Source organism: Periophthalmus magnuspinnatus, chromosome 12, assembly GCF_009829125.3.
Source record: "Periophthalmus magnuspinnatus isolate fPerMag1 chromosome 12, fPerMag1.2.pri, whole genome shotgun sequence".
NCBI classification, from domain to species: domain Eukaryota; kingdom Metazoa; phylum Chordata; class Actinopteri; order Gobiiformes; family Gobiidae; genus Periophthalmus; species Periophthalmus magnuspinnatus.
This window is the reverse complement of record NC_047137.1, coordinates 14,045,592-14,064,890: the sequence shown is the minus strand read 5'-3', so window position 1 is coordinate 14,064,890 and position 19,299 is coordinate 14,045,592. Positions and strand designations below refer to the sequence as shown.

Sequence of the window (19,299 nt, the reverse complement as noted above, 5' to 3'; positions counted from 1 at the left end):
TCAACCTGTGGATCTGAGCGCTCAACCAAAGATATTTATGTCTAGAGCGGGATTCGACTCTACCAACTTCAGATACTGTCGCCCAGCTGTTTAAATGTCTCTTATCGCTTGTATTTCATATTTAGTCTTTTTGAACAGGGCAATAACGTTTTATGTGAATGACAATACAAGGAGCGACAACGTGAGTTTTTGTTTAGTCCATGTTCTTTTTAGACTACTCCCATTAATAGAAGAGACTGTGGTGGCCCCCCGTCATCTCTTCTATTAATGGGAAACACTGTATTCCAGTTGTAGACGCAATTGTCATTCTTAAAATTGTTGTTCTATACAGTAGCAGAGTGGTTAGCTTTCTCACCTCACAGCTGCAAAGTCTTGTTTTTGGTCGTTTACCCCAGTGGCATTGAAGGATGGGTCAAATGCAGAGGACACATTTCTCTACAGTGTGTTTTTACCTTACTGAGTTCCCGAGTTTTAGTAGTGTTGTGTTAGCTTCATTGGTTGTGGCATTTGCCCGTATATACCCATCTGACGTTGTGTCTTTGGGCAAGACACTTCACGTTCTGCGCGTCTCCGGTGTGTAAACGGGTGCCTTGAGCGTCCATTAGCAGAAAAGCTTGTTATTAATGTGAGCACTTAGCATTTGCCTGGTACGGTTTTCATTTCGTCTTGTTGGAAAAAGTGCTGTTTTTCAGGGTGAATTTTGTTTGTTTTTGCTTTATTAAACCATTCGTCTTAAAGCCATTACAGAGAGAGCCAGGTTTAAATATGCATACCAAATCATATGCAAATCAGCTCTAGTTTGAGAGTCCAGAGCCCACAGACGTGAAGTGACCGGCCGATGACCAACTGGATTGAAAATGCATAAAGGGGCAGTGTTAGGGGTATGCTGACCCAGATGTACAAGGACAGAAATGAAATGGTAGCAGTTTCTCTTATAAACTTACCTATCTCTGTCCTCAGATATGAATTAAACACATTCAAATCAAAAACTGATTTTACCAATGAATAAAACACTATGGCCCAATTTGACAAATGCACACTTCAAAGTACCCATCAAAGTACCCTTCGAAGTACGGTTCAAAGTACCTGACTGATAAAGGGTACTCCTCCCTGTAATAGCCATCGTGCTGAAATGGGACAATGGGACTAATGAGCTATACGGTTGCTCACTCATGACCTAAAGGTGTAAAATGGACACTGAAATAATTAGTTTTATTTTAAATTCTTTATGATGTAATAGAAGAAGAGTCAAGGTGTCGTCGTCACAGCCGTTTATTTCTGTTTGGATTGGATGAAGTAAGGAATTAATCTTTCCCTTTGAATATCAATAGACAAATATAACGTTCAAGGTGATTTTTTTTCTTCCCCCAATTGTAGCTAGTCTTACATAACTTTAAGAAAATATACCTTGTTTCTCTGAGCTTGGGTTGCCAGGTTTACATACACTATATAAAAAAACCCACATATGTTTATTTATTTATTTTTTTATCACTGTAATTATTCTGGCATTTAATAAATAGAAATAATTTTGGTAATCCTAATTGACCTAAAACGGGAAAAGTTTAGTCTGATTTCATGTCAGACAGTGAAAAAAAACAAAACTAAAAAGTATGTGTCTTTTTACATAGCATATGTAAACTTCTGGTTTCAACTGTACCTATATCCCTCTGTGTCCAGTAGGTTCCATAGTGGTCCATGGGCGTGTACTAGTCTATGTGTCTTATACTTGTCCTAATACAGCTCAAAATCATTCTAAAGCTATTCAGGAAAGGTTCATTTTTGTCCTGTGAATGTGATTATCAAATGATTATCTAGTTTCGATGCTACTTTTAGTATCGATCATGATCAGATTTTTGATACTCTTGACAATCCTAGTGTCTCATGAGCAAAAAGTGCAATAAAATAAAAGTACAAGGCGCAGTACTGGAAAAAGACAGTATTTATTGAACAAAATATCTTACAGATTCCTGGATATACATATATACAAACTGTACTGTGTGACCCTGCAGTCGGACTGTGCCTCCAAAAACCTCCTCGGGTTTGACATTTGACATAAGGAAATACTCTCACATCATCCACTTCCAAATACAATACAAATTCTGAATATAGAAAGCACAAAAAATAAGATCTGATCTGTGAAAAGTACAGGGACGGCGCTCCTTCATACAAAACAATACTTTTACAATAACAGCTGGTAAAAATAGCTCATGTTCCTGATTTTAGAACAAATGCAAGACTGCGGCTCAGATGACATACACGTCGTTCTTCTCTCCCAGGAGCCAGTAGGTTCTCATCTTCCCTTTGCCCTGCACAGAGGAAGCACAATCAATGAGCTATAAGATCCTGCCTGTTTCACTGTCATCAGCTAAAAGGCACATTAACAAATGACCCTGAAAGCACCGCACAAGTCGAGGTCACAGAGAGGGCAATAGAAGAGTGTTGTATTGACTGGGCAACAGTATTTGTTTTATGAGTTATACACAAATGAAATTTGAAATCAATCAAAGGGTAAGGGTTATGTTTTTGTCTTTTTAAACCAAATGAATGACATTGACTGCTGTTGCTTTTTTTTAAAAACTCTTTAAATTATCTGAAATTTATTTGTATCCAAAATTCTTTTCTGACTATAGGGGTGAGATTTCCCCATGTGTTACAACATTTTTCACTTAATTTTTGGAAGAGGAACAATAAATGTATAAATATATGTTTGACAAAGATTTGCCGTAGCTAAATAAAGATGTTTTTTTTATAGCTTTATACTTGACTGCTTTCGATGCAACAATGATAAATAACATTTAGAAACATTTTAAAATCCTATATTATGCAAAATTGACTGTGAGTTTACCTTCATCTCTACATCTCCTCGGAGCTGTAGATCGAAGTAGCCGAACTCATCCAAGACTTCTTTGGTGGCAGACGACATGTGGATCCTCAGAGCTGAAAATCAACAAGAAATCATCATTAGAACCATTTTATTAACTCGCATTTAGGGACATAGACCTAGAACCCTTTTATTTCCTCACACACAGGGCCTTAGACATAGAACCCGTTTATTAATTCGCGTACAAGGCCTTAGACAGTAGAACTCATTTAACCCCTTGCACTGCGCTGTGATTTGTACAGTGGAGAATTGCAGAGCCAGCAGAGACCCGAGACCTGTCTGTTCTGAGGACTATTAATTATTCACCAGAGCAGCACCATACAGGAAGCCCAGGATCGATAAGAGGATCAGCAGGAGCACAGCGGCCGTGCTAACCAGGCACAAGGAGGCGCACCACCACACCATATGGACCGTGTTTGTCTACGTATACTGCAAGGATAATAATTTCATCTCAAGTTTAAGACCGCAGACATGAGGAGAATCGGATGAGATTTAAAAACTTAGACTGCCGCGAAGAGACAGTGCACTACAAGCTAAAACTTATTAGACCAGAGACACTAGAGACACTAGAGGCAGCAGAGAGCATAGACACGATTCCCTTTTACTTAAAGTTGTGATTTGGTCATTTATTTGGTTTTCACAGGCAGCGAAACATGGAATATTTTCCAACAAAAAAGTCTACCTTGACACAAACGAGGTTGATTCCTTTGGTGACTTCCAGGTCCAATGGAATCCAGGCCTCTTTCACTCTGACAGTATTTTGGCAGATTTTGCTCCAGACTTTGTATAAAGCCATTTTCAAATGTAAATTGAGCATAAGTGAAGCCAGAAGTCTGTACCACCAGGCTGGATTAAAGGGTTAGTGAGGTAACTTTGGCGTTAACCCTGGTTTAGCCGTACTACGAGGCTGGAATACTTTAAAGTTCTCGTGGATCTTGTGTATTTAGTTGTTTTTATTGCACATTTGTACTTTTGTATTAAATAATTTCTTTTAAAATAATGCTGCCAAAATATCCATATGTTCAAATTTGCTGTTGAGAAATGGCAGCGCGTTATCATACTTTTCTATACACAATTAAACTTGACAATAAATAAAAGTAACATAATAGCCATGCAGTTAGAGAAAAAGAGAAGAAATGTCACAAACGTCTTCCAGCCTAAGCGTTCATACTGCAGTGATGTGGTAAACTTAGCGTTCATGTAATATACTGTCGATGAGTCTGACCTTTATGTTATGTTACAGTCAGAGGAGCAGTCATGTTTTCCACTGCCAGGCCACAGCTAATGGGCATCCAGCAAGTAAACACAGGCTTCTCTGTGTTACCGTGGCGACACAAACTCACAGTCCGTTTAATGTGCGCCACGTACAGTCAATACTCAAAGCTTCACACATAATCCGCCTGTTAACCCTGTAAACCTCCTCAACCGTTGCATATTATTTTTGTGTCACTGAGCAGGACACATCACCCACTTTGTGCGTGAGCTCTGTGGAGGAGAGGTCATGTGTTTGTTAGTGTGACCCAGAGCAGCTGTGGAAATAGTGTGCGGAGGATCAATGGACCACTGTCGATGGCTTTCTTGTTGAGTTTGTATTAACATTACACATTATGTCACAATACTGTCACCGAAACTGATACTTTGCAGTGACGCTGAGGGTGTTCTGCATGTATGTTTATGACAGAATGTTCAGCCGTTAGACCCACTGTACACATTAGCAAACACAGGCTCATGAGTTTAAAGATGGTCTGAAAACTCAAGGGAAAAATACAAAATAGATTTAAACAGACATTTTCAGGAGCCTGTGATCAATATGAGCTTTCATGGTCCTTTCAGTTTGGCCCAATATTTCCAAAGATATTAAGCATAAACAGGTTAAAACACGACGACGGTATGCCACTTTGCATTGGTGCTTTGCCAAAAAATATTACGTTTAAGACTTGGGTTTTGGCAGAAGTGCTTTAGGAACAGTCATGACATGTGCAATCTGACAATTAAACACTAAATCACAGAGAAATTACAGCTCAGAATTCTATGGTGGAATTTGCCGTTTAACTTTGAGATTGCACATTTGTTGACGTGTAATTGATCTGTTCTCTGTAATTACTGGACCTATCTACATGAAACTAAAACAGGCACAAAGTTCAACGTCGTCTCTGTCAGTAGGAATAAACCAAAGTCAAATGATTTGACAGAATTCCACAGCAAATTCCACAGAATTCGGACCAATGTTGTGGGTTTTCCATGACGTGAGCAGAAACTGTATTGTTTAAAACTGAGCTGTGGACAGATCACAAGTTTATGGTGGAATTTACTGTTTGACTGTCAGATTGCAGATGTGTTGACATGTTTTATGGTTAATATTTGTAATTACTAGGCGTATCCACATGAAACAAAAACTGGCACAAAGTTCATCGTCTTCTCTTAGTATAAATAAACGAATGTGAAGAAAGTAGTGCCATTTTTCAACCGCAAAAGACTTTAAAACACGAGATTAACACGTTGCACTTTTGTCGACCTGATCTCAGACAAGTTCAGGCAAAAGATGACGTCCTGATTTGAAGAAATGAGTATTGATATTGCAGTGACATCATGCTGGAGGTGTTCTACATGTATCTCTGTGATGGAATGTTGAGCAGTTACCATGGTGACACGATGCACACATTAGCAAGATTGTCTGAAAACTCAAGAAGAAGTACAAAACACACACATTTTCAGGAGCCTGTGAATACGAGCATCTGTGGTCCAGTTTGGACGTTTGAGTTTCAACAAAAAAGTGAGAAAGATTAACTAAAAACTGTTGGCTAATGCTAGTTAGCTTGGGACAGTAACTGTACGTGTGAGAGACTTGTTTAACAACACAAATCTGTTATAGTTTCAAATAAACCCGCTCTTTCTGGTGATTATGTTAAAGTTTGTTGTTGCTGTTGTTGTTGTTGTTAGCATCACACCCCCAAGGAATGTTGATGAGCTGCAACGTATCAATAATAGTCCTGCGTTGTTCTAATAATAACACAATTCAAATCAAAATTTTATATCTTTTGAATATGAAGTGTGTGGAGCGCTCACCTTCTCCGTTGGACTCCATGCGAGACGCCGTGTTGACCGTGTCTCCAAACAAACAGTACCGCGGCATTTTGAGCCCCACTACGCCCGCACACACCGGCCCTGAGGAGAGAATGAGAGAATACAACCACACTGTCACTGTCAGCCCAATCACAGCCCTCCACCGCAGCAGCAGAAGTACCAGCCTCCTCAGACTCTCCATCTCAAATCCATTACTCTCGCTTACATTCACTTTTCTCTTATTTGTCTGTGTTTAAAGGGTCAATATTACGCTATTTTTTATCTATGTTATAACGTTCCTAAATCAAAAACATAACTGCAGTTTTGTTTTGTTTTATTTAAACACACAAACCCTTCTCTCAAACAAAAAAACACTCTGTTCCCCCTTGTGATGTCATGTGGTAATACAGGAAGTGCTTCACCGTGTTTTTAAACTCCACACACCTTCACCAGAACCATTTGGATGATTTCAGCCCTGGAATTACCAATCTCTACTAAAAAAAAGTTAAAAGGTAGCGGTTTGTTGAAAATTACCACTTTATGACATCACAAGGTGGAACAGAGCATTTTGAGGTTTGGAGATGTAGACAGACTAATAATAAAGTGTTACTCAAACATGTGTGAATGAAACAAAACACAACTCCAGGTCTGTTTTTGCTAAAATAACGACATTTTAACATGGCTTAAAGCTGAAAAGACTCAATTCTGTATAATATATGACTTTTAAGACTCTCTAGTTAAAATACATGGCGTGATATAATAGTCTTTTCAAACAGTAGATGCCAGTGGTGTTTAAATGAGCTGAGTGTCCTCATCAAACAGGCCTGCTCTGTGTCAGACAGAAGGAGATTATGCAGTGCCCAGGTGCCAGTTTTGTTTTAAAGCGGTGATACAAATGATCATCTCCTGGTTTTACAACACTCACATGCTTAGGCTGGTAATACACATAAAGCATTACCTTTTAACAAGCCAGATTTTTTTTTTTTTTTTGTCCAAATGTTGTCAGCGGAGTACTGTTGGGTCCATTCCACAGGAGATTTATTAAAGATTTTGTGCACACAGGAAATAAAACAGATTCAAATCTTGTGTGCAATACTTTTATAGGTATATCAGCTTTTATTGCCTTTAATCAGTGCCCCTTGTCTGGGCTGGTCATATGTGCATAAATGCCTATACATAGCCTACTCCTTCAGTACTCTCTCTAATCTCGTCTGACCTCGGAAGCTAAGCAAGGCTGGGCACGGTTTGTACTTGGATGGGAGGCCGCTGGGAATATCAGGTCTCACAGTGGAGCAGCAGTGGCTTTAGCACATACTGTCATTGTGTCCTTTAGGCAAGACACTTCATCCACCCTTCTTAGTGTCAATGTGGTGTGTGTGTGTGTGTGTGTGTGTGTGAGAGTGTTGGGAGGGACTGATGGTGCAGATTGGCAGCCTTGTTTACCCCAGGGCAGCTGATGCTATAAAGAGTGTGGAGTAAATGAATAATGCCCTGTAAAGTGGGTGTTTTGAAAGTAGCTAAATCTCATGTATTTTTGGCATTCATATATATTTTTATTAGTGAATCTTTATCATAATGGACGCCTAAGCGCAGTCGTACCTGTGTGGATGCCTATGCCCAGTCGTACCTGTGTGGAGGCGTATGCGCAGTCGTACCTGTGTGGATGCCTATGCGCAGTCGTACCTGTGTGGATGCCTATGCGCAGTCGTACCTGTGTGGATGCCTATGCGCAGTCGTACCTGTGTGGATGCCTATGCGCAGTTGTACCTGTGTGGAGGTGTATGCGTAGTTGTACCTGTGTGGACACCGCCTATGCGCAGTCATACCTGTGTGGAGGCGTATGCGTAGTCGTACCTGTGTGGAGGCGTATGCGCAGTCGTACCTGTGTAGATGCGTATGCGCAGTCGTACCTGTGTGGACGCCGCCTATGCTCAGTCGTACCTGTGTGGAAGCCTATGCGCAGTCGTACCTGTGTGAATGCCTATGCGCAGTCGTACCTGTGTGGATGCCTATGCGCAGTCGTACTTGTGTGGATGCGTATGTGCAGTCGTACCTGTGTGGATGCCTATGCGCAGTCGTACCTGTGTGGATGCCTATGCGCAGTCGTACCTGTGTGGAGGTGTATGTGCAGTCGTACCTGTGTGGATGCCTATGCGCAGTCTGAGCTGGTCATTGGGCCGGTGGCGTATCTTGAAGGTCTTGACTTGTTCGAGCAGAGCCAGAGACATACTGGCGATCTCACGGGCATGTAGTTTCCCGTTCCGCACCGGCAGCCCTGACACCACCATGTACGCGTCACCGATCGTCTCCACCTGCACAATGAACTGGTGTTATACTCGAGTTCAAAAGCATAACATAATATATTCTACTCTATGACATCTAAACCTCAAAGTTATGGTACAATCACAATATTAAAATGGAACTAAACACTAAATCCAAGTTTTTTGTTCTAAACTATTCATATTTCCTGTAGAAACTTTGATCCAGACTAGGTAAAACTTACACCTATATTTAAGCGTGTGCTGCCTTCAGTGGCCTGTGCAATTTCCAGTAGTTGGTGACTGTTCTGATTACAGCCAGGTGCTTGATTACACCCAAGTGTTTGATGATTACAAAAACCTGGCTGCAGGGGTGAAGATTACAGTGTGGATACCTATTGGACCAATCGCACTGTTCCTTACACTTCTGGACCCCGTCCCTCCTCCCCGCTCACTCTTGTATTTTTTTTTTTAATCATCCAGGTACTGCCCAGTGTAGCAGCTTTATTTGAAATGTGGTTGTGAAGTTAGCATTAACCTCACAGCACAAGATTTCTGACTGTAAAGATGCTCAAAACTGTTTGGGACCCACCTTGTAGACGTCAAAGTTGTCTATGATGGCGTCGAAACACGTGTAGAGGTCATTGAGGAGCGTCACCACCTGAGAGCACAACACAACTGTGAGGAAACCGCCAGGATCGTACCACAGCTCTGCTTTTGTACAAGTCTCTCACACTCTGAGGACCTTAGGGACCAGCCTCCTGTTTCAGCCCTGGTTTAGTCCTGGTTTAGTCCTGGTTTAGTCCTGGTTTAGTCCTGGTCTTGTCATGGTTTTGTCCTGCTTTTGTCCTGCTTTTTCCTGGTTGTGTGCTGCAATAGTACGGGTCAGCTAATGGTCCACTTTGGAGCGAATTGGAACGATATGAAGGTATTCCTTCTACTTTAAAGACTGTGCTTGTGTCTGCTCTATAGTTATAATCTATGACACCTGTGGATGGTATAATTTGCACATTTTAAATCACAATATTCACCTCAAACTAATAAAAGAATACACTGACTTTCGCGTTAGAAATATTTTGTCAGTTGTACCAAAATGACTAAGTGACACTGCCAAATTCTATGTGTATCACGGATTAAGAAAATAAAATTGGAGAACAAATAAGTACGATAAAGATTATTAAAAACGTGCATGAATCGCTCTAAATACAACTTCAGGTGAGTAAATGAGAAGAGGAAACAATTGCAACATGGTTAAAAGCAAAAGTTTCCAGAATTTCCTGCTTTAAATGGACTGTATCTGGCGATTAGAGAGGTCCTAATCTGACCATATCTCCATGGAGACAAGCAAATGGAACAGAACCAACCCTCCACCAGAAAAGTTGCGTAGTCCAGTTTTAATCTAAACTAAACCACATCTGAAAGTTGTTATAGCTGGAAAAGTTGGAAAAAGACCTTTCACATTTTGCTAATTTGCACTGTAATTACATGTATTAGCTCACAGTTGATTCTCAGTATAACTTGTCAAAAATCTTTTCAAGTGTAACAACAGTTTAGACGGCTTTTTCATCCTCTGTGACAATTTGGCTAGCTGCAAACGAACAGAAGTCTACTCACAACTGTTTGAGCATAAATGAGTCTTTTTGAGTTGGCAAATGGTGTTATTATGTCGTAATGAAAGTGCAATATTTTAACATTGATCTGTAATAAATGAGATCAAATCGTGGCTCGGTCCTGTCAGGGAGCAGCTCAAACGAGACGCCACAGTGCACAGGGATAATTAGTCACACAGCAGACTACACAAGGAGTTAAGTCCATGGCGTTTAACTTTAATTGGGTTAAACTAGCACCTGACCCTTTGTTTTGGAGTAAAGTATATTGGTCGAATTTATAAATACAAATTACGAACGTGGCAACAGACTCTACAACCTTTGAAGAAGACATGTTGTGCAGAATTGACTTTTAAAAGCTTTTGACTAGAGATAGGCTGATACTGTATATGGGTTGGTTATGGCCCACCTGCTCCCTAAATAATCCACATAAAGCTTTATTTGAACAGTTTAGAGCAAAGGGATAAAATGTACAAAGTGTGACTTCACAGCTCTCTGTAATGTTCATGGTAAAAAAGGGCTGTGAGTTTGTAGTAGGTTTAAATGTTAGAATTTGGAGAAAATAATCAAAATCAGCCTTACATATCGGCCCAAAAATATCAGTAGATCTTATTGGCCACTGGTTCCTCTGAATTGGTATCAGCATCGTCCATTATGGTTGATCTCTACTTTTGACGACTGAAAATTGAAATTAAACTTAAATCTGAAAATTCACGTTTTCCCCTACGCCCTATACATATTTCCTGCTCTGTTCTAACTTTATTTCCTTATTTTTAACACTCCATTTTGATGCATCAATATTTAATTTGACATTGAAAGTGCCTCAGCAGTTTATTGTAAAAGCCAAAAGTAAAATCTGTCAACTGGACAAAAAGTTGTAGGAGTGAAGATGTTTCTCTGCTCATCCAAGCTGCTTCTTCAGTTCTGGTCAGATTACTGGTGGACACTGCCTTATATCTGTCTGAAGGGAGGAGTTTACTACACTGAAACTGGACACAGCTATTGTTTTGCTATTGCTGTACATCTCCATCTTAAAGACACTAGTCACTCCTTTGAAGATAGTGAGGTACAGATCTTACGCAGAGAAAAGAAATGGTTTGAGAGGGGAGTTAAAGAAGCAGTTTGTGTTAGGGAAGATAATCCTTTCTTGAACAGGAATGGGGGCCTTAGACATCATCTTTCCCCCCCATCTATAATGCCATCCTCAGACCCAAAGCAAACAAAGTAAACAAAGAGAACCCGCTAGCTATAAGGCAGTGTCCACCAGTAATCTGACCAGAACTGAAGAAGCAGCTTTAATGAGCAGCGAAACGACTTCACTCCAACAACGTTTGGTCCAGTTGACAGATTTAACTTTTGGCTTTTACTATAGATCAGACTTGGACGACTGAGGGATTACACAGACCTCTGCAGTTTATTGTGTTTTTAAATGAACACAAGGCAAAACGATTATCTGTGCATATCATAGATTATACCTAAAACGCTAAAAAAAAGTCTTATTTACATACGCAGGCGCAAACGAATACATGAGGCATCTTGCTCAAGGACACAACAGCAGTAGGAACACATGAGCTCAAAGATGCCACATACCTGCAGCGGGGTGCTCTCGGCCGACAGAGAGGTGAAGCCCACGATGTCGCTGAAGTAGATGGTGACGCTATCGAACGCTTCGGCCTGGACGGTCTCCCCTCTCTTCAGCTGCTCCGCTACAGAACTGACGAATACAAAACGCAGAGTTACCTACGTGAAGATACTGTTAACCATCGTAGCAGCAGGACCATCAACCTCCTCAGCTTCTTCATCTCATCTTAACCACAAGCAGTGTCTGGACTTGGATTTATGTCAGTTTGGTAATGTCCATACATGAATAAAACTGAAATAAGTAAGTATTAAGTATTGAATAAAGCCAATTTATACACATTTAAATAGGTTTGCCTTCTTTTAATCTGAAAAAAGCAGTGACTCAAACTTGGACATGATACATAGAGCTATAGAGAGCGCCTCACTGTGGTAGTATCTGGTACAGCAGGTTCTCGGCCTTGCGTTTCTCCTCCAGGTAAGCCTGCGTACGCTCCTCCACCAGGTTCTCCAGGTTGTTGGCGTACTGCTCCATGCGGGACAGCAGGTTGTTCAGGATGCTGGTGCTGCCTTCTCTGTAACACACAAACAGCACAATATTTTAGGAGGATTTATACGGTTAGCTGTTTTTGAAGTGACTGAAGATGAAGTGTCTTGCCAGAGGACACGGTTATTGGTTGGATGAGATTCAAACCTGCCAATTACTCCCTCTCTTCCACAGTCTTTTAACTTTTAACCATGCTATAAAGGTGTTCCCACATCATGAACTTACTCAGAGTTGTATTAAGTGATTCATGCATATTTCATTTGTACTGTGCATTTGAGGGTTGAGTGCTCAGAAAATACCTAAACCAACTTGTATCTAGACTCTTACATGAGAGCAGTTACGATGGTGACACAATGCAGACATTAGCAAACACAGCCTGATAAGTTTTTAAGATAGTCTGAAACTCAAGAAAAAATACAAACTAGATTTAAACAGGACATTTTCAGGAGCCTGTGAACAATACGAGCGTTCATGGTCCTGTTTAGCTGTTTGATTTTCAACAAAAATATGACAGTGACTAGCTGAAAACCTGTTGGCTAATGCTAGCTAGCTTGTGACTGTAGATTTACGACAGACTTGTTTCACAACACAAATCAGCTCACCTGTCGTAGCTCCATCTATGTCAGTTCTTTATGGTCAGGTATGTTAAAATAAAGCTCAAATTAAACTCTTAACTTGAGTAACAGAGCTTCAGACAGAGCAGTGCCTTCAGTTTGCTTCATACCCACTGAAAAAATTGATAATTCCACTTATTCATTTGTATGTGAATTTATTTGTACTGTGTAAACCTGGAAAACTGAAAACTAAAATTTATCTGTCAGGAATGAATAAAGTAACCTATTTGTCTATATCTATCTACATAACATGTGTCAAACTCAAGGCCCACGAGCCAAATGTGGCCCTCCACATCATTTTATGTGGCCCTCGACAGGGTAAGTTAAAAGGTATGGTCTTAAAATGTCATTTTATCAGGAGATACACAGTTACACAGCCATATTGTTACATCTAGGCAAATGCATATGTAATATTTGTAACTTGAAAAAGTAATAAATACAGAAACAGTTAATTAACAAGTTTAAAAAAGTACTTAGATTTATTTTACATCTGGCCCTTTGAGAGCAGTAATTTTGCTGATGTGACCCTTGGTGTTTTATAGCCCTGATCTACATGAAAGAAATTTTTAACAGGAAGTGCATGGTCTTATTTCTATTTTTTATATTTTTAAGCCGTTTTAGATCTGTTGTGCGGTTTACAATGAACAAATAATGTAAAATAATGATCGTTGTATAGGCTTTTGTACTTTGCTTTTTTACCAAACCCCTCAAAAAATATGTCTCAGTGTTTACAACTAAAATGCTCCTGAATTGTAGTAGCAGTGTCCACGTTGGCTGGTGCCTTCAGTTTCCCTCATAGCCTTACACCTGCTCTGGACCGCTCTGCTCTTACATAATACTGCTGTTGTATAAGGAGAACACACTGAGTCAGACAAGGCTCCCACGCACACACGCCTCCGCTATCTTCAGTCTCTCACCACATCAGCCAAAACATGGACACTACGCTACAGGCAGCCCCGTGAGTCCATTCATCACACCAGGAACGCAACAGTCACCGTGTTTACATGCACCGGATAACTGGACTATAGTTCAATTTAAACTGATTTACACCCAGGAACTATAGTGTTTGTGGACTGAATCTCCAAGGTGTCAATAACACATCTGGAGAAGCTGATACGTACACTCAGATACCTTCAGCGTGTGACAGGACAATCCAACTTACATTAGGTGCGGACTAGGAGAGGCGTTCAACTGCATGAGGTACTCGAACGCCTCTCCTAGCACCACCAATTACTCACTTACACGTCGCATTCATACAAAAACAAGGTGGATAAAGTGTCTTGAGTCACTCCTCTCATCTTCTACATCAAGAGTTAACACTTCACTATGATTGGTCCAAATCTCCTGTCACTCACTCAGAGCAAAACCACCGCAGCTCAGCATTTATAGCAGCTTTTGAAAGTAAAAAATAAATAAAAATCGTTAAATTCAAAGGTTAAAGGGCTCATATTACACATTTTTTGGATTTATGTTGTAATGTTTCCTCATCAAAAGCAGACGGAGTTGTGTTTTGTTTCATTCACACATGTTAAACACACAAATCCTGCATATTTAGAAACGGAAAACACTCTTTCCCACCTTGTGATGTCATGAGATAATACAAGAAGTGCTTCTCTGTGTTTTTAAACTCCATACACCTTCACTAGACTCACTGGGATGATTTCAGACCTGGAATTGCCAATCTACTACTGAACTTAAGTTAAACGGTAGCTGTTAATTTGAAAACTACCACTTCATGACATCACAAGGTGGAACAGAGCATTTTGAGCTTTGGAGATGTAAACAGACTAATAATAATGGGTTACTCAAACATGTGTGAATGAAACAAAACACAACTTCAGGTCTGTTTTTGAGGAAGTATCAGCATTATAACTTGGCTTAAAGCTCATGAGAGTCAATTTTGTGTAATATAAGACCTTTAAGAGTTTAAATCTAGTACTCAATGACGCAATCATCACATAAATCATTTTTTGCACACGTTTCACATTGTTTCTTTTGACATAAGTAATATAGACATGCTTCCATTGATGAATAGAACAGACCGTTCAGCCAGAGCCACACTCCTTCTATGTGATTGGATAAGAGAGTCCTTTCCTTGTATGTATCTTTTCTCCTTGTCAATTATGTCACGTTTGTCCTTCAACATTTTTATAGCAGCATGTCACAAGGACAATGTGCTGACTCCGACACAGCCTTTTCACACACGCACTGATTTACAGATGAAATACCCGACAAACCAAATAACACTGTACAAATATGTTGAGGATTTGGGCCAATGCCAGAGCAGGAAGGATGCTTTAGTGCTCTTCTGTCAAAAGTTGTAAAAAAGATTCCATTTTGCTTTTGGTTAAGTTCATTGCATGAGAAACTGAGATTAGGAGGTGCATCTATGTGTTTTTAAAGTCCACAACATCACCTGGCTCTGCTTAAAGCCCCACTGTGTTTTTATTGCATTGTAAAAACTGAGAAAAACATGCATTCTTACTGTGCTTGGGCTTGCATCTCCACAGACCTGACTCTAATTTGGCCTGGAGAAAGTACGGTTTTAACTTTCTATTTTGTTGGAATCATGCAAGTGACATGCCACCTCCAGAAAGTTACAGTTTTGCTTTAAAGAGAGTGTATATAAATTCCAGTTTTATAAGTTTCACGTTTGTTTTTGATGCTCTGAGTCTCCTCTCTCTTTGCTCTCCATGCTAAGTCACTTCCCCTTCAGAGCGCTACCACAACACAATCAGCGTGCAGTCTGCTAATCAAACTACTGCACGTCGCATCAGGTTTGTGAAGTTGTAGTATACAGTTTTATATCATGTTTTTATGGAGTATTGTCGTGTGGGAGCGTGGGTGACGTAGACTTGTGGGCGGAGTCTTGTACAGAATCTTACAACTAACCGTAAGGAGGGTTCAAATAGGGCCTGGGAAAGATGGCTAAAATACTCAAACATACATCTAAAAACATTACATCTAAACCCTCTTCAGGCATGTTTTTGATGACGGAGCAATTTTATAACATGGTAGAAAGCTAAAAAACACATATATATTTTGCATAGTACCTCCTCTTTAATAAACTACCTTCAACACAAAACATGTACTTGCATTACCAGCTTTTCCTTCTCGAAGACATGTTATCTGGGCTTTATTTTTATCTTCAAATGAGTACGGTTCACATGTGGCGCAGCTAATCACAAATACATGATCTGTTCTTACCAAAAAAAAAAAGAAAAAAGAAAGAAACAAAACCAAGATTTCTGCAGAATCCATGAGTGAAGTCTAAAAGTCTGTGCTGTATATCTGAGGTGAGAGAAGTTTTATTTTGTTCAAAACGATAGACGACCAATGAGCTACTGTATTTCCAGAGTGTCACTGAAATAAGAGGAGGAAGAGGAGGAGGAGGAGGAGGAGCGGTGAATCCTACAGATGGATTTTACTCTGGATTTACAGGGCAGCTGACCTACACCATCCGTTAGCATCGTGTTGACAAAAGCTCCAGACACATAATCCAAGTATTCTTATTGACAGTTACAAAGTGCATGTTTAAACTACTGCGTGCTCCAATTACAGTAATGTAGCCGGTTGACGACAGGACGGGCATCTGGTGTAAAAATCTGTCAGATACATGTCCATGAGTCCTGTGTGTTACCTCCCTCTGTGACCCCTGTAAAAATGCACTTTATACCTCTCTTCTCCATCCTCCTCCCTGCCCCTTCTTTTCTTCTCCTGATCTTGTGCCTCCAACCTCTCTCCTCTCTCTTTCTCTCCTCCTCCCTCACCTCTTCACCTCATCCCCGTCTCTCTCTCCTTCTCTCCTCGTCTCTCCCCCTCCTCATGTCTCTCTTCTCTCCTCCTCCCTTCCTACTCCCCATCTACTTCCCCTTCTCTCCCGCTCTCTCGTCTCCCTTCCTTCGCCCCTCTCGCTCCTCCCCCCTTCCCCCTCTCCCTCTCTCCTCATCCCCGTCTTCATCTCCCCTCTTCTCCCTCCCCCCGCTCTTTCCTCCTCCTCCTCTTGCCCCGCCTCCCCCCCCCCCCATGTCTCTCTTCTCTCCTCCTCCCTTCCTACTCCCCCTCTCGTTTTCCTTCCTCCCCATCTCTCTTCTCCTCCTCACCCTCTTCCCCCTGCCGCCTCTTTTTTCCTTCCGATCTTGTCCCTCCAACCTCTCTCTCTCCTCTCCCCTCCCTCCTTCTCCCCCTTTTTTCTCCCCTCTTCTCCTCATCCCCGCCTCTCTTCTCTTCATCTCCTCTTCTCCCTCCCCCCCTTTCCTCCTCCTCCTCTTGCCCTGCCTCTCTTGTCTTTCTCTTCCCCTCCTCATGTCTCTCTTCTCTCCTCCTCCCTTCCTACTCCCCCTCTCTCTCCCTCTCTTCTCCTTTTCTTCATCCCTCTCTCCTCCTCCCTTCCCCTTCTCCCTCTCTCCTCTTCTTCTCTCCTCTCTTCTCCTCATCACCCTCTTCAAACATGCCCCCTCTTTTCTCCTCCCAATCTTGTCCCTCCAACCTCTCTCTCTCTCCTCTCACCTCCCTCCTTCTCTCCCTATCTTCTCCCCTCTTCTCCTCATCCCCGTCTCTCTTCTCTTCATCTCCCCTCTCCTCCCTCCCCCCTCTTGTTCCTCCTCCTCCTCTTGCCCTGCCTCTCTCTCCTCCACTCCCAGCCTCTCCCCTTCCCCATGTCTCTCTTCTCTCCTCCTCCCTTCCTACTCCCCCCTCTACTTCCCCTTCTCTCCCTCTCTCTCTTCCACCTCTCTCCTCCTCCCTTCCCCTTCTCCCACTCTCCCTCCCCATCTCTCTTCTCCTCATCACCCTCTCCCCCCATGTCTCCTCTTTTCTCCTCCCGATCTTGTCCCTCCAACCTCTCTCTCTCCTCTCACGTCCCTCCTTCTCTCCTCCTCATCCCCATCTCTCTTCTCTTCATCTCCCCTCTTCTCCCTGCCCCTGTCTCTCTCCTCCTCCTCTTGCCCTGCTTCTCTCGTCTTTCTCTCCCCCTCCCCATGTCACTCTTCTCTCCTGCTCTCTCCCCCCTCTCTCCTCCCCCTCCTCCCTCTCTCCTCCCCCTGTCCCGTGGCAGCTCTGGACACACGGCTCACTTTCATTAGACTAAATGTGCAGTGATGGATGGACTGTTGGCGCTGTTGACTGGTGGATATGTGACCTCCAGTTCCCTGTTTACGCTCGCTAAATATTCACGCTAAAAATACACGGACGCACGCGCACACACACACGCACGCACAAACGCACACACACACACCGGGTCAGCCTGAAGTGAATCCTGAATATGTACAGTACAGTGTAAATAAACAAGCCAAAAAACATTATGAAACGGGCCAAAACTGCAGATATCAGGAGCAGTCCCCGACAGTTCTGCTGGGAAATGAGCTCTCCATGTGGGACGGATTTAAGACGAGCACAGGCCAAACGTGCAGCCTGGGACGATCGTATATAGTTTAGCTGTGACCATAGACAGTATAAAGAGGTGGACTACAGCGTTCGGCTCATAGATTGTATATATAAATGATATTTTTATTTCACAATTGCGTCCGTAAATCAAGATATGAACATTAATAACAGACAAATCAGGCATTTTTTTCGGCCAAGGTCGCTCTCGTCAGAATTAGCAACAGGTTTGATCATACAGTCGATGGATGTGATAACACAAAAAAACAAAACGTGTAAAAAACAGAACTAGTTGCGGTCCGAATTTATTGCTCTCTTAACTTACGTATTCTGAGTATCCTTTGCCCCGAGTTTTGCCCTGACACTAAAAGCCAACAGCATCTAGTATGCTAACAGTGCACTTCCTGTTTATCAGTCAACAAAACGATTTAATGTTAGACGCAGACAGCAACCAGTGGACCGACCTTTGACCTCAAGAGCTGCTCATACAATATATCTGTACTGGGGTAAGACACATTTAGCTCAAATACATGGACCTTTTTTTTTTTTTTTTTACCCTGCAAATAAAGAAAATGTCAATTTGTCAAAAAAATAAAATAAAAATAAATTAAATAAATAAATAAATAAAATATAATAATAATAATAATAATAATAATAATAATAATAATAATAATAATAATAATAATAATAATAATAATAATAATTTGGAAAAACAGAACAATTCTAACTATTATAATATGCTTCATTTGCACATAAAAACAAACAAACATTTGATTCCAAAGCCTTCCAGAGACAGCCCTTACCCTTACATCCATGTCACTGTGCTTGTCAGTGATGTGAACGAGTCGGCTCTTCTAAACGGTTCGTAACGTGAACGGTTGGACCCGGATCTCGTTTTTAAAAAGAGCCGAATCTTTATCTTTCTAATTTGTATGCAGTTTTATAATGATTAACACTGAACTGACACAAGAAGCAGCACAGAAGGAGAGCGGGCGACACGAGTGAGAGATTTTTAGCACAAAAAACATATTTGACTTCATAATAACAGTTCGTTTTTAAATTGTTATTAATTTAGTCCCACGTTTTATTTCAATTCTGCATCATTTCAAAGTGTAAACACTCTCCCACTCTCAGTTTGAACCATTTTAAACACATTTAAGCCTTGGCCGTTTCTCTCTTTGTTTAGTTTGTTGTTAAAATAAGTTCTCACATTGTCTTCTGTCGTATAAACAGGCTTTTGAACGGCTGTTTGAAATGAACAGATCCAAAAGATTCAGATCTCGTAAAAAAGCCATAAGTCCCATCGCTAGCGCCTGTGTCTCTAAACAATCAAAGCCTATTCCCTGCACTGTCAGCTCTTAAATCGTCC

General features: G+C 41.2%; 1 protein-coding gene across 1 annotated transcript in view; it reads right to left on the bottom strand.

Moving 5' to 3' along the window:
• Positions 1–1,921: 1,921 nt before the first annotated feature.
• npr2 (natriuretic peptide receptor 2) overlaps positions 1,922–19,299 on the bottom strand; it is a 104,409-nt gene continuing 87,031 nt past the window's right edge. The window contains exons 16-22 of the mRNA XM_033975971.2: positions 11,816–11,962; positions 11,400–11,523; positions 8,795–8,863; positions 8,082–8,256; positions 5,948–6,046; positions 2,846–2,937; positions 1,922–2,306 (exon numbers count right to left, since the gene is read on the bottom strand). Of these exons, the coding sequence (XP_033831862.1) occupies positions 2,244–2,306; positions 2,846–2,937; positions 5,948–6,046; positions 8,082–8,256; positions 8,795–8,863; positions 11,400–11,523; positions 11,816–11,962 (769 nt within the window). The 3' untranslated portion in view covers positions 1,922–2,243. The remainder of the gene's footprint in view (positions 2,307–2,845; positions 2,938–5,947; positions 6,047–8,081; positions 8,257–8,794; positions 8,864–11,399; positions 11,524–11,815; positions 11,963–19,299) is intronic.